Here is a 16078-nt window from a genome sequence, read left to right as displayed (position 1 = left end):
TCACGCGATTTCTGAGAAAAAAGAGCCACATTTGGAGTGTTGTTTTGCGAAGAAACTATTTACGCGCTGGCAGATTTTTTTGTCAAGATTTGACAAAAAAGCATAAGAAAGACTTACAACTTATTTGGCCACTAAAATACGATACTGTCTTCAGAAACTGATATTCTTTAATGTCTTTAAACTGTTGTTGCCACTAGATCGGTCGTCCACCTGTTCTAAAGATGGCTGCCTTTGGCTCGCGCTTCGTAGAAGCCACAGTGTGTGTCAAAGCGCTGTCGGTCAACAACTTCAGACATAGTTATTTGTGCTTTTAGGAAAGTTTCCGGACCTCTTTCTGGGCTCATCCACCTGGAACTTGCTATTTTCTCGCATTTTCATGCATAACAACTTGAAATTTTTGGTTGGTTTGCCTTCTGCCCCTTCGGTGGTAGCACCACAACTTGAATCTTTGATTCTCTAAACCACTGATGTATCACAGGATTATAACTGCTGTTTAGATGGATTATCTCACCTTTCTCATATCACGTCCTCATCGAATTCATGAAAAATCCAAAAACGCGTAACGATGTTCTCCGCACAAGAACACTGGTCTAACTATACGATGTCGATGTAAACCATGACTATTTTTTTTCTCAGAAACCGCGCAATTTTCCGTACTTTTGTGATTCAGTCCGCAAATTTAGATACACTGTAACGCAAAGCTTCCTTGCGTGATCTATATGAAAATAACTTTCCATGTGTGGAATTTAATAAGGTTTAATGAAATCAAAAAATTATTTGCATCCCTTTGCTTGTTTTAATTTTTTGTGGCAAAACGTCGATCCAGAACAGTTTTGTCCAGCGTACTAACAACCCGGGAATGCAGTTTACACGTAGCAAACGAAGCAAGGGTCGCAGCCAATCAGGTTGAAGTCTTAGATGAAACAGGATAGACTTGAATCCGGAAGTGTACGCAAGAAGGTAAGAGCTCTCTGGTTTCTAAGAGCTGGGCTTCGAAAACACGATGGCTTTGGACGTGGACTCGACTCTGAGGCGTATAACGCAGCTTGGTCCTTACCAGATTCGTATTTTAGTCATGTTCATGTTCATATTTTTACCCATCGCCTATCAAACTCTTATCATGGTGTTTGCGGCGTACGAGCCACCATGGATGTGCGCCAACAATAGTTCGGCGTGTTTGGAGTCGAACAGCTCATCAGCACTGAGCAAGGTCTACAGCACAGCAACAAGACCTATTGAACTATACGATAGAAGATGTTCTCTGAACAGAAGTGACTGGAAGTTCGCGGATTACAATCTTTACGAAGGACCACATAAGACGATTGTTGATCAGGTAATAAAAGACAAGGTTATATCTTGTCATTCTCAGGCTGACAGTTCACTTCAGTCGGTCATTTTCAAGAAGCAGAAAGGATCAGGAGTAGCTTGTGATCTAACCGAAGTAAGGCATGAAAAGGCCGCACGTTGGTGTTCACTTTAATTTTTGCCTGAGGGGAATGGAAGCATGTCGTGAAAAGCGAGCGAGGGAGAGCTTTCTTCCAAAGGCTATTCATTGAGCCTTTTTTTTTTTTTGCCGTATTCAGCTCAGGCATCCCAACGTCTCGAGAAAATACAGAAAAGCGAAAAATAAATTAATTCTCGGACACGGCGTATTTATTCCTGAAACCGTCACACGCGTGTTGGGTGAGTCCAGGCTGAAAGGTCTCACACGCGTGAAACACACGCGAGGAGAACGAGATTTGCACCTTTCAAGGATCTTCGCGATCTCGAGAACGAAAACGCGAGTGTGGCACATCGCTAAACGCGCGAGGATGCAAAGAAACAAGAAGAAATGATATGGGCGAGAATTTCCAGTCCTAACTGTCAAAGTCGAGAGACTTTTATCCGTGAAAGCAACGTGTGTAGATTTAATGGAGGGCCAAATTTTGAAAATATAAAGGATCTTTACGATCCCGAGAGCGAAAACGCGGATGTGGCACATCGCTAAACATGCGAGGAGACAAAGAAACAAGAAAATCCACGCACTGTCAAACTTGAGAGATCTCCACGCGTGAAACACACGCCTAGGGACTTAACGGAGGGCTAACATTTGCGCCTTTCGTGAAAATAAAGGATCCCCAAAGCGAAAACGCGACTGTGGCACATCGCTAAACGAACGGGAATGGAAACAAACAAACAAACAAAAAAGATATGGGTGAGAATTTCCAATCCACGCACTGTTAAACTTAAGATATTCAAAAGCGTAAAACACACGCACAAGATTCTCAAATTTACACACGTGTATTTTACTTGTGGAATTCTATCGATTTAAAGAGTGCTTGGGTGGAAGATTCTTCCTGATTTCATTTTTCTTTTTTCTTGCGCTTTCGGTGTCGGCATTTTAAACTATGCTTACTGGGTTTTTAATAGATGTTACTTTTGGCCCTCCCCAAAAAACTACACACGTGTATTGCACTTGTGGAATTCTATCGATTTGAACAATGCTTGGGTGGAAGATTCTCGCCAATGTCAATTTTCTTATCTCCCGTGTGTTTTCGCGCGTTAAGCGATGCGGCACACTCCCGTTTTTGGTGTAGGGAAACCCAAACTATGCTTACTTGACTATTTAAAGATGCTGGTTTTGGCCCTCTCTCAAATTTACTCACGTGTACTTCACTTGTAAAAAGTCTATCGATTTGGAATGTGCTTCGGTTTAAGATTCTTGCCCATGTCAATTTTCTTATCTCACGCGTGTTCTTCCACGTTTAACGATACGGCAAACTCGCGTTTTTGGTATAGGGATCCCAAACTATGCTTACTTGGCTCTTTAAAGAAGCTAGTTTTGGTCTTCTTTCAAATCTACACACGTGTATTTAACTCATAGAAGTTTATCGAATTGGACAGTTCTTCGGTTAAAGATTCTCGCTAATTTCAATTTTCTTTTTTCTCGCGTGTTCTCGCGCGTTTAGCCATACAGCACACTCCTCTTTGGTGTCAGGATCCCAAACGATGCTTACTTGGCTTTTTAAAGATGCTAGTTTTGGTCTTCTTTCAAATCTGCACACGCGTATTTAACTCAAGTCTATCGAGTTGGACAGTTCTTGGCTCGAAGATTCTCGCTCATTTTAATTTTCTTTTTCCTTGCGTGTTCTCGCGCGTTTAGCGATGCGGCACACTCGCGTTTATGGTGTCGGAATCCCAAACGACGCTCGCTTGGCTTTTTAACGATGCTTATTATGGCCGTCTCTCAAATCTACACACGTGTATTTCACTTGTATAATTCTGTCGATTTGGACAATGCTTAAGTTGAAGATTCTCGACCATGTCAATTTTCTTTTCTCCCGCGTGTTTTCGCGCGTTTATTGATGCGGCACACTCGCGTTTTTGGTGTGGGGATCCAAAACTATGCTAACTAGACTTTTTTAAGGTGCTAGTTTTGGCGCTCTCTCAAATTCACACATGTGTATTTCACTTGTAAAGAGTCTATCGATTTGGAATGTGCTTGGGTTGAATATTCTTGTCCATGTCAATTTTCTTATCTTCCGCGTGTTCTCTCACGTTTAGCGATGCGGCACTATAGCCTTCTTTGATATCGGGATCCCAAACTATAATTACTGGGCTTTTTAAGGACGCTAGTTTTGACCCTCTGCCAAATCTAAACACGTGTATTTCACTTGTGAAATTTTATCGATTTGGGCTGTGCTTGCGTAAAGTTTCTCGCCCATGTCAGTTTGCTTATCTGCTGCGTATTCTTGCACGTTTAGCGATGCGGCACACACGCGTCTTTGGTAACCTGATACCACACGATGCATATTTGACTTTTTAAAAATGCCCGTTTTGGCCCTTCCTTGAAGTTACACACGTATATTTCACTTGTGGAATTCTATTGATTTGGACAGTGCTTGGGTTGAAGATTCTCGCCCATGTCAATTTTGTTTTCTGTTGAGTGTTTTCGGGCGTTTAGGAATGCGGCACGGTCAAGTTTTTTTTTGTGGGGGATCCCAAACTATACTAAACTATGCTTACTTTATTTTTTTTAAAAATGCTAGATTTAACCCTCTCTTAAATTTACTTACGTGTATTTCATTTGTGAATAGTGTATCGATTTCCAATGTGCTTGGGTTGGAGATTTTCGTCCATATCAATTTTCTTATCTCCGCGGTGTTCTTGCACGTTTAGCGATGCGCCACACTCGCGTTTTTGGTGTCGGGATTCAAAACGATGCTTATTGGGTTCTTTAAACATGCTAGTTTTGGTCCTTTTTCAAATATATGCACGTGTATTCCACTTATAAAATTCCATGGATTTTAACAGTTCTAGGGTTGAAGATTGTCGCCCATGTCAAAGGCGCTAGCTTCGGCCTTCCGCTTAATATACACACGTGTCTTTCACTTGTGAATTCTATCGATTTGGACATTGCTTGGGTTAAGGATTCTCGGTCATGTCAATTTTCTTTTCTCCCGCGTATTCTCGCACCTTTAGCGATGCGGCACACTCGTGTTTTGGGTGTCGGGATCCCAAACGATGCTAAGTGGGTTTTTTAAAGATGCTAGTTTTTGCCTTTCCCCTAATCTACACAGCTGTATTCTACTTGTAGAATTCCATTTGGACAGTGCTTCGGTTAAAGATTCTCGCCGATTTCAATTTTCTTTTCTTCTGGGTGTTTTCGCGCGTTTAGCAATGCGGCACACACGTGTACGTGAAATTTACACACGTGTACTTCACTTGTAAATAATCTATGGATTTGAACAGTGGTTGGTTTGGAGACTGTCTCTTATGTCAATTTTCTTATCTCCCCCGTGCTCTAGCACGTTAAGCGATGCGGCACACTCACGTTTTTGGTGTCGGGATCCCACGCAATACTTACACGTGTCTTTTACCTGTGAAATTTTATCGATTTGGACATTGTGTGGGTTGAAGATCCTCGTCCATGTCAATTTTCTTTATTCCCGCGTGTTTTCGCGCGCTTAACGCTGCGGCACACTCGCGTCTGTGGTAACGGGATACCAAACGATGCTTTTTTGACTTTTTAAAGATGCCCGTTTTGGCCCTCCCTTAAATTTACACACGTGTATTTCACTTGTGGAATTCTGTTGATTTAGACAGTGCTTCGGTTAAAGATTCTTGCCGATGTCAATTAGTTTTCCTTCTGCGTGTTTTCGCGCGCTTAGCGATGCGGCACACTCGCGTTTCTGGTGTGGGGATCCCAAACTATGATTACTTGACTTTTTAGAGATGCTACTTTTGGCACTCCCTGAAATTTACACACGTGTACTTCACTTGCATTAGTGACCACTCAGCTCTGGCAGACGGTCTCGAAAAATGTGTTTTAGAAGTATGAAAAATTACAACAAAGAGATGCTTTTGAGTGATTTGCATATGACACCTTTTTACATAGTGGAGGTATTTGATGATATTGATGTCAAAACTTTTTACATTTGAGTCATTATACAATGAAGTCCGCAATGACCACGCCCCGATTAAACAGTTTGAAATGAGAGGAAATCAGTTATCATTTATGACCCAGGAATGGAGGACAAGCATTCGAAATAAAAACAAGTTGTGGAAACGATTTGTAAAGGATCGAACAGACACTAATGAAGCTGCATACAAATTGTTGAGGAATAGTTGTACCTCATTAAGATTCAAGGCCATACGAGGCATTTTCTTTAAGAAATCTCAAACGGAAAATCCACTAGAGTTTTAAATTGTATATCGGCCATTCCTACACGAAGAAACAAAAGCATCCAAATGATATAATATTAATGGAAAAAGGTGCGGTGATTACAAACAAGAAAGAGATTCGACGCTTTTTTAATGATTATTTTGTTAGCATTGCAGAAGGCTTTTAAACATAATTCTTGATGGTTTTTTCAGTTTGACTGATCTGCAGTCTTGGCTTCTTGGTCTGCCTAACAAACGCCATCTTGGTTTTTGGTTGGGCAGTTGTTGCTATCGTTCTTGGCCTTGTAGCCGACAAATATGGCGGCAAAAGTGTTCTTTTCCCTTCATTGTTGGTTGTACTGCTCGTCACATTTGTAATGGCGTTTGCAAAGGTCTTCTGGATCGTCGTTTTGTGTCGTTTCATAGTCGGAATTTTTGAGGCTGGCTGTTTCCTTTCAATGTTCGTTTTAGCTACCGAACTGGTTGGCCTGAGAAGCGAGCCTTGGCAGGGACTGTGGTTTGGTTTTACTTCACGGCAACCCTGATGATTCTGGGTCTTATCGCCTATTTTGTTCGTAACTGGCGCACACTTATGATCTTATCATCAGCTCCGTGGATTTTTACTCTGGCATTTTGGAAGTAAGTTAACGAAATCCTCCTTGAGCGCGTAAACCACTTTATCACCAGTAAAACAATAGTAATCCCTTTTGATCGCCGCCAACATCAAATATAAATTAACCTTTGGAATCCGTATACGTTTATTGCAGCAGCAGTTGAAAGAAGTCGTCAAACTGTCAAGAAATTTATTCTGGGTGATCATATCCTGAATTCTCATAACCGTTTCCAATGATAAACTTTTGTTATTGCAAGGAGAAATTTTATATTGATTACTATTGGGGCCTAAAGGGTTAAAAGAGACTTTCCGAGACGTTCCGGGTTTAATTCTTCCCCATATGAGACTGGACCAGAAAATTCCATTCTGATGACGATGATCGACTGAGACTGATTGGTACATACGTTTTTATTTCACCATGCGGTCGAGATAACCATTGAACAAATAAAAAAAGTCACTTCTCAAGTGCTCGTTCGTTCTTAACTCATTTATTGACAGCCTCGTTCCCAGGCTCTCTTCCATCTGCCTTCCTTGGTAAGGCAGAGGAAAGGCAGCCTGGGAACGAAGTTGATTTATTGACAGCCCGCGGCTCCTTTACAGGGATATCTGCGAAGGCAAACCTGAATTTTGTTCGAATGTTTATTCCAGAATCTGTGCGATAGTTGCTCGTGAACGGACGCAAAGAAGAAGCCCAAGAAATCTTGATGAACGTAGCAAGGGTCAACAACAGCGACATGCCAAGCGACGAACTTCAAGTCCCAGAGACCACAGCCAAAAAGGGTTTCTTGGATCTCTTGAAAACATGGAAACTGGCCAAACTGTCAATCATTCAGTTGTATGTATGGTGAGTGACAATTTCCTTGTAATTGCCGGTTTTCATGTGACGTCATCATTTATTTTTAATTAAAAGTTATCAATCCTTCTGAAGTTTTAGTCTCATCAGATGTAAGACCCTCCAAGAACTTAAAGGTTTCTTTAAGTAACAGATGTTTCTGTTACACATAGGCCGCGATGTTGGTGCCCCTCCAAGGAGCACCAACATGGCTTCTCCCTATAAAGCTCTATAAATTTGTGTGAAACACTTTTCCGAATAACGTGCCAAAGAATGACCGCACAGACCTAAAACTTGGAGAAAATCTATATATAAATTATCTATCATATCTCAGATTTTTATTTATTGAATGGTTGCGATTTACATTTTTGATGGCGTGACAATGAAAATAAGCAATAAAAGCGTCTTCGTGTTTAGTTACAAAGAGAGCATGAGAGATGAGTTGGTTGGAGGGAGGGTGGGGGAGGAGGGGTTAAGGGGGGTTGAGAGAGGGCTTGGTGCTTGTCTTGACCACTCCGGGTGTTAACTTCATAATCCCACATTAGTAATTATCGCGCGGTGCATTCAAATACGGCATATATTCACTACAATTTTACAAACCAAATGAGCATCAAAAAGAACACAAACTACAACCTCCTCGATTAAAACAAAGGTGGTGGTTAAAGAAAGTCAGCGGTCACTCCCCGCCGCAGAAGGGTTTCCACTTAACTTATCTTTTATTGTTGTATTTCAGGTTTGTTCATGGTGTATTGTATTACGGGTTCTCTTTGAGCTCAGGTGAATTTGGTGGTATCATCTATCTGAACTTTGCGTTAACAAGCTTGGTGGAAGTGCCTTCGCATGTATTAGCCTTTGACAACTGTAATAGGTGAGCCTCTCCACTGTGCAAAATTTCAGGGCCGGGTTGTTCAAAAGGTGGATAACGCTATCCCCCGAAAAATCACTGTCCAGCGGACATTGTAATATAATTTGTTTTGTTAACACTTACCCACTAGATAGCGATTTATCCTGTGGATAGCGTTATCCAACCTTCGGACAACTGGGGCCAGAACTGTAGCAGCTCTTGTAAGCTTGCACAGTCTAGTTTTCGTCCGAGTGTGTGAAATTCGGCGTCTGTGTCGGCGAGTGACTGTTCGCACCTCACGCATATACAACGAGGTGTACGTAAATGCTTTCCGCGTTTCATGTCTTCTTTGGCGTTCACTAAAGAGATGCAATTGCTGGATCGACAACTCTACTTGTCGGATCGTGAATAAAATCGGGATCAATACACCGGGTCTCACATCTACCTTTGCACCAGTTATGCTGATAGGATACAGTACATCGCCTCTATGGGAAAGCAAGAACACTTACAAAACACTTGCACACGAGGAGATTATGTTTAATTATTATTCCATTCTGTTAGGTTTGGCCGTAAAAAGACGACAGTAGTCTTTATGACCATTTTAGGACTTTCTATTGTAGCGGTATCATTTATCCCAGCCGGAACAGAAAACACAGGTAACAAGGAAACTATATCTGTGTTCATTAGCCATTTTTGCACCTTCTAGTATGTGGGCACATTATGTCTTTAGCATTATTAAAATCACTGTAGTCCATACTTGTCTGTCCGTTTTTAAAAGTGGTATCTTTTAAGGGGTCAAATAAAGCTTGAACCACGCCCAGAGTGGTCTCCTTTAGGGGCTTAATTCAAATTTTGCCACAAGCATCCCCGAGCTTTTCACATGAAAGACCCCACCACCGGAAGTAGGCGTCACTAAAGAATTAGCCCTAAGGTTATTTGGATTGTTGGAAACCAACCCAAGTATTTTTGGAGCATTAACCCTAGAAATGAAACGGGGGGACGGCACGACGTCAAAATCGTTGACGAAGTCGGTTCATCTCAGTAGTCAAATGTCTGCGCCAAAAAATCATGGACACTTGAGAAAGGTAAACGTGAAGTCTGCATACAAATCGAGAGGCCCATCAAGCCGGAGCTTATCCCAGTTTCTGTAGCATGAAGAGACTAGGAGTATTTCTACTCCCCCCTGGAAGGGATGCAAGTCCATCGCAGGATTACCCGCAGCATGAAATTCGCCGGTACCCGTTTGTACACCCGGATTGAGAATTGTGCGAGAACGGTGTCAGCCTTATGATTCGGGTAGAAACAATTTTCTCTTCTAGGCCAAACTCTTAGGAATTGATTGCTACAATATTGTCAACAACAACAATCAAAAGGCTTTTTAACCAACTCGTGATACTTGAAACGGACTTGTTTCATTACAAGGGTGGGCAAAAAGACTTGGAGGAGTTTGTATGTTGCGTGACGCAGTATAAATTTTAATTTACAAATAATCATTAACCTTATTTAGGTGGAACACTCGCGCTGTTTTGATCGTAACTACTAACTGAAGTAACGAGTTATAATAAAACAAATGACTGAGTGTGCTGTGAACACAGAGTTTTACACAGGTAAATAGCTACAATCAACTTCAGTTCTATCAAATGAGACCAAATCCGCATTTATTTTACGTCCCGTCGCTTTAAGAATTACCCATGTTTCTGTCCTCTGGACTTGACTATTAAAACATCTTCGATCGTTCATTGCACTAAACTATCCTTGGATCAGAGAAATTACTCACATGAGAACATGTCCCAACTGACCAAAACTGCGGATCCCTAAGGGTGCGTTCCTTTGGGGTGATCTGGATCAGGATCAGTGATCCAAGATCTGCCTGGATCATGGTGCATCAAAAGAACCGATGAGTCCGGCATGAACAGAGTGGATTCATCGATTCCTTTGATGCACCATGATTCAGACAGATCTTGGATGACCGATCCTGATCCAGATCACCCCCAAAGGAACGCTTCCTGAGGTTTTAGAACAAGCCATGCGCTTTTTCAGATGTCTTTAATTTACGACCGCGAGTACGCCTCAAGCGATCTCCTGACCTGAGCGGAGAGTGAGAAAGAAAAACCAGTCCAGCATCTAAAATATCCACGAGCCGAAAACACGGCCAGTAAAACAAGTCATTTCTTGAGCCTTGAAGAGTGTTTTCCGAAAAGCTCCGTTTTTGTAGCGGATTAGTGTGGACGGTAGGCATAACCATAAAAAAGAAAGTTGCGTTTTTAATTCTATCCAGCGTAGTGTGGACGGAAAACATTTGATGTCTTTTCAGAGTGGAAACGAAATTTCTTCGGCCTAGTGTGAACGGGGCCTAAAAGCAGCATAAGAAGCAAGGGCAAAATTCACACAGCCGATCAGATCAGGTTGAGGTCTTGGATGAAACACAAAACAGAAAAAAATGAACGTGCATCAAAGAGCTCTCTGGCTTCTAAGTGCTAGGCTTCGAGAACACGATGGCCCTGGACGTGGACTCGGTTCTAAGGCGCATAAACCAGTTTGGTCCTTACCAGATCCGTATTTTAGTCATGTTCTTGTTCATATTTATGCCCATCACCTACCAAAGTCTTATCATGGTGTTTGCGGCGTACGAGCCACCGTGGATGTGCGCTCACAATAGCACGGCGTGTTTGGAGTCGAACAGTTCATCGGCCCAGAGCAAGGTTTACAGCACAGCAACACGACCTATTGAGCTGTACGATAGAAGATGTTCCCTGAACAGAAGTGAATGGAAGTTCGCGGATTACAATCTCTATGAAGGCCCGCACCAGACGATTGTTGATCAGGTAAGAAAAGAAATGTTCAGGGCCGTTTATGAGGTAAGCAATGTCCATGAAAAAAATTATGACTGAGGTAATGTCCATACTTGAAATCTCTTCTTTGGTATTCAGGGTGTTTATGACGACTATAAAAAACAAATACGAAAATAATGATTGTGGCAAGTTCCTCTGTTTCCCTGTTACTAGCTGCAACCCTTATGTCTGAAGTCATATCTTGTCGTTCTGGGTCAAGTTAAGTTCAACGGTGGCCAAAGAGGTTCTTTTATTAAAAAAAGATATTAAGAATATTAATAGTTTCGTTCCCAAGAAGAGGAAAGGATAAGGGATCTGTACTGCGTGAATTAATTTTTACTTGGGCAAGTGTATAGTAAGCGAATATTTAGCGATAAATTTCACATTGAAATATAACGCTAAAAAAACAACATTTCGAAGCCATCACTTTCAAGCTATAAAAACAAAAAAATTGTGCGCGAATGATACTTCTCCATGTTTTGTAATTAGCACCTCCAGGTGTAACGCATAATTTTATTCCGAGGTATTATTATTTAACTCCCAAGAACGACAAAACGCTTTTATTTCACTCTGGAGTAAGAAATATACGATGTTCAGATAGAGTAGAGACAAAAGTTATAGGGTACTGGCTTCCCGAAATAACCTAAGAGTTAAAAATGCCAGGCCGCCAGTAAAAGAAAAGACATATCCCTCGAGGCTTTTAAGAACGAAGCACATAGAGACAAAAGGAACCATTCAAATTTAATGAGATATAAACGAGTGACCCGGTTGGTTCTACAGTCTAGCTCAGATATCTGATAACCTTTAAGAAAGGGATGTTTCGTTTTCTTTTGAAACAAAGACATTGAAGATGATTTACATCTATTCACATCTTGCCTGTGCATATATTAACAAAATTTACCTTTTTTCATTTCTGACTTAATAATGATGTCACGATGACAACGAAAAGTCGTTTTTTAACGTTTATATTCAACTGTGTAGCATAAAAAAAATGCAGTGCCTTTTAGGCTCACTATGTTTTGCAGTTCCTTGGATTTGCTTCGGGAAAAACCTCTTACGTAAAAATTTTATTTTGATGTATCTTTGGTAGTTTCATTTTTCTCCGTCTGGCATGTTGTTATTATTCACCGAAGGCGAAGATAATGTTGCTGATTATTTAACTCGGAAACAAAACCGAGATCCAACAAGGACGAATGGAAAAGTTGCTGTCGTTGATGTTGTTCTTTTTTTTTTAATTCTTTAATCGACTGGATGATGTAGACATTGCAGATTGATCTAAACAAAGTGATGGTATGAAAGAGGGGAATACGAAATTTTGTGGCTTGATGTGTCGTCTTTGAAGCATGTCAGGAAAGCGAGCGAGGGAGAGTTTTCTTCCAAAATATTCATTGAGCCTGATGCGAATGAATTTTTTAGTCTTATTCAGTAAGGTGAATATTCAAAATTGCTTGAAAACCCATCGCAATAAGCCAGCAAAAATTTGACCCAAATACGCTTACGCCTATTGTTACTGTGCATCCTTACTGCGTACGTCGTGCCACGTCGTACATCAAGCGTGCGCGCTACCGAAGAAATATAACTAAGTGTAGCACTTGGCACCGGGTGCGCTATACTAACTTCGCCTGCAATTTACTCTCTTAAGCGGCCTTCACACATGCACGGCAAACTAAAGTTGGCAAACTCGTGTTGGCAAACTCAAGTTGGTGTGTATGAACGGCACAAAAACAGTCGGCAAACACGTTGGCAAACTGTTGGCGACAAATAAAACTTGCTTCTATTCTCGCCAACTTTTTCACCAACTTTTTCGAGTTGGTAAACTCGTTTCTGACGTGTGAACGATTGGCAAACATGTGTTGTTAACCGTCAACCAATCAAAACACGCGCTCTATTCACGTGATTTATTTGCGTGACACTTCACAAAATGATGTGAAGTATATATGAAATAATTCATATTTGAACTGCGGTTGTAGATGAAAGTGAATTAAGAATGATCATCGCAGTAAATTTTCCAATTTAAGCAATTGGAAAGAAGAAGTCTGAAAAAAGTCAGGGCTTCAACTGATTTTTTTTTTTTTTTTTTTTTTTTTTTTCAGGCTTCTTTCCAATTGCTTAAATTGGAAAATTTACTATGATGATCATTCTTCACTTTCACTTCACAAAATGGCGGACGCAATTCAAGAGAAACGTGAGGCCACTTTTCAATTTATCGAAGAGGTTCACAATTGCCTTTGTAGTCTACAAAGACACCAAAAACAAACAAAAGAAAATGGAGGAGCTAGCAGACAAACTTGGTTTCGTCTAAACCTTTCTATTTCTCCACCACTTTCTGTTTCTTCCCTCCTCTTCTTCTCTTGCACTGTTCTACGCGAGTGCCACTGCATTAAGTCGGCCATGTTGCAAATTACCGTGTGTTGTGATTCGGCGCGAGTTTGACGTGTGAAGGTACGAGTTTGCCAACTTTTAGAAGTTTGCCAACGCGAGTTTGCCAACTTAAGTTTGCTGTGTGAAGGCCGCTTTAAATAGTCGGTGACCCCCTCTTTTCTTTTCATAGATCACTTTCTTTACTAATTTTCTCCATTTTAACTAAAAGTAGACAAAATCTGTACATGAGAAGTTACAAATATTTCTCTTTTTCTGCTCTTGTGTGACCGAAGTTTTCTTTAAATGTGAACGGGCAAGACTAATATTTGTTCTTTGTCAAGGCCTATTCTACCTCAAGGAACGTCGTCAGCTTCAAAAGTTTACTTAATATACGTAGTTGTGTTGAATTGAGTGCGTTTAGCTGACCTAATTTAGCCTCTTTTATTGCTGATAGTTGTATGCAAAGATCGTCTTAAAATAACAACTGAAAGCTTCCAAAAACGCATAATCTACAATACACCGTATTTCAAAAACGAACACGGTGACCTTCCATGTTTTTAGACTTTTTGGCAAAGGTTGCTATTTCCCTTACTACATGGCAAGTTTTAAAAAAACCTGTAGGTGACAACATTCTGGGCGCGAATGTCCTCACGAGTTATGTAAGCTTTTTACATATGGCATTAATATTTTTAACCAGTTACCTTTCAAGAGTTTTATTCCAAATTTTGATCTTTTTTGGATTAATAGTAGTTATTGGATACTACAGTGATATTCCGGGCTAAAACAAAGGTTTATCATCGTTTATTGCACAATGAAGACCGTGCTGAGAGTGTCAATAATTAACAAATAAAGAAGCCCCGACTGTGCTCTGTTCTGTTGTAAAGCACGCAGGAAGCGGTAGAGCACGAAAGAAGTGTAGGGGAAAACACGAGACGAAGTCGAGTGTTTTTCCCTACTTCTTGAGTGCTCTACCGCTTCCTAAGTGCTTTACAACAGAACAGAGCACAGTCGAGGTTTCTTTATTTGTTTTATGATAAACAATCCAATAATTTCCCCACGCATTTAGCTGAATTTTCAAACCAAACTTTATTTTCCAAACGAGTAAAAGTGGCGTCAGCCGTGCTCTGTTCTCTGATTAAGCACGCTAAAATAAGCCAATCACAATCCTTGTTAGAATTGTTCAAATAATTTGATTGGCTAACGAAGCGACGGCTGTAAATCACAAACTGGACTTCAGCTAAGCTTTCGGTTTCGAGTGGTTTCGAGCGGCTTTCGAGTACCGTGGCCCATAGAGGACACGCTATTCACTTTTTAAATTCATTTTTATCGCGCGATAAAATCACAATACAAAGCGATAAATGGAAATTATCGCGCGATAAATAAAATTATCGCGCGATAAATGAAAAATTATCGCGCGATAAATGAAAAATTATCGCGCGATAAATGAAAAATTATCGCGCGATAAATGAAAAATTATCGCACGATAAATGGGAAACTTGTCAGGTCGCACGTGATCGGCTGTCACGCACGTTGCTTCCGTGCTCGAGCGACAATACTGTTTCCACTTCCTTCAAGTTCATCTTCAATCGCGTCTAAAATTTCCCTGATATCACTGTGGTCTTTTCTTCTACAAAGACCCTGACGCCTAAGCACTTGTTTTAGCTGACGCAAGCTTATTTCAATTCCATGAAAACACAGAAGAAAAGTGAGGATCTCTGAGTAAGCCAGACCAAGAGAAAAGTAGTGATTAATGATATCGTTCCCCTGGATAGTATTAGCCAAGCCATTGCCAACGTAAGGCGGTAATAGAAAGCTGGATAAATGTATTATTCCAAAAAGTAAAAGCCCTTTCAAAGCATACCTTCCCAACGCCATCTTACTGCATCGACTGCGTGACTAATATCACGCACGCGCTTAGTGTAAAATATCGCGATAAAATTGGATTTTTAGCGCGATAAATCACGTTATTATCGCGCGATAAGTTAAGCTGATATCGCGCGATATATTGAGTTATTATCGCGCGATAAATTAAGTTATTATCGCGCGATAAATTAAGTTATCGCGCGATAAAGAAAAATTTATCGCGCGATATTTTAGTTCTATCGCGCGATTAAATAAAATGTGGCATGTCCTCTATGGGCCACCGTATTCGAGAGAAGAACGATGCCTTCAAAGTTCGCTTTTTAGTTATTTTTCAAATAAGAATCTAAAGGCAGATAAAGGTTTGTAGTCCATAGGAATCCGGCCGTATTGTGGCTCATAAAAACGTGCACTTTTCCGATGGAAATTACGGAAGCAGAAGCTCAAAGCTTGCGGATGAAAATGCGAAATGCTGAGTTGAATTTGAAAGGAGCAACAGTTATTTAAGCTTACGGCTTGCAGCCGCTTGCAGCAAGATTGACTGAACTAGCGTAAAAGTTAGACAGACTAAACTGCTCCCATTGGTTCTACTCCGACCACAGAGGAGAATATCTAGATCAAGCTTTGAGCTGACCACTCGTCGGTTCACTTCGCTGAGAAGACCAGAGAACGAGCGAGCGTTACTACACTGCATGTAAGTGTTGTTTTGAGCAATTGAGCATTTTTACAAAAATAAAGCTTCTCATTATAATCAGAGACAGCTCAATTGTTGTTTTCTGTCGTTGTTTTACTTCTTAAGTATAATTTCCGCCTTCGTAACAAATATAATGTCTTTTACCGAAACACTGGTTAGGTTGAGAATTTGTTTATTTCGCTACGTGTTTTGTCGGCTGGAATCTAGCAAAACTTGTGATTTTAGTACAGTTTTCACACTAATGTTGCTGAAAATGGTCTTTGTGAGCCATATTTACTGTAGACGTAGAGCTCGTTTCCACTGCTTTTGTCTGAATCACAGGGGATGTTTAATTTGAGTCAAATTTGTCAAAATTCCGAAGCAAAAATTTGAAAGCCAGCTTACTGTCATCAACCCGTGC

The 16078-nt window shown here is 40.7% G+C and overlaps 3 protein-coding genes across 3 annotated transcripts in view; all 3 read left to right on the top strand.

Moving 5' to 3' along the window:
* Nucleotides 1-984: 984 nt before the first annotated feature.
* Nucleotides 985-2142, top strand: LOC149105741 (uncharacterized). The gene has a single exon (XM_089271425.1). It carries the CDS (start codon nt 1004-1006, stop codon nt 1478-1480), a length of 477 nt encoding a protein of 158 aa, XP_089127551.1. The 5' UTR covers nt 985-1003; the 3' UTR covers nt 1481-2142.
* A 4496-nt stretch (nt 2143-6638) lies between these two features.
* LOC110048902 (solute carrier family 22 member 15-like) lies at nt 6639-7978 on the top strand. Its single transcript, XM_089271426.1, has 2 exons — nt 6639-7100; nt 7822-7978. The coding sequence occupies exons 1-2, from the start codon at nt 6961-6963 to the stop codon at nt 7958-7960; spliced, it is 279 nt and encodes a 92-aa protein (XP_089127552.1). The 5' UTR covers nt 6639-6960; the 3' UTR covers nt 7961-7978.
* Nucleotides 7979-10267: 2289 nt separating this feature from the next.
* LOC110048901 (organic cation transporter protein-like) overlaps nt 10268-16078 on the top strand; it is a 13626-nt gene continuing 7815 nt past the window's right edge. The window contains exon 1 of the mRNA XM_089271822.1: nt 10268-10757. Within this exon, the coding sequence (XP_089127948.1) occupies nt 10428-10757 (330 nt within the window). The 5' untranslated portion in view covers nt 10268-10427. The remainder of the gene's footprint in view (nt 10758-16078) is intronic.

This window comes from Orbicella faveolata, unplaced genomic scaffold (assembly GCF_042242905.1).
Source record: "Orbicella faveolata isolate gen_17 unplaced genomic scaffold, um_ofav_v1 contig_34, whole genome shotgun sequence".
In the NCBI taxonomy this organism is placed as follows: domain Eukaryota; kingdom Metazoa; phylum Cnidaria; class Anthozoa; order Scleractinia; family Merulinidae; genus Orbicella; species Orbicella faveolata.
The sequence above is the reverse complement of the archived record's forward strand: the minus strand, read 5'-3'. Positions and strand labels throughout refer to the sequence as shown.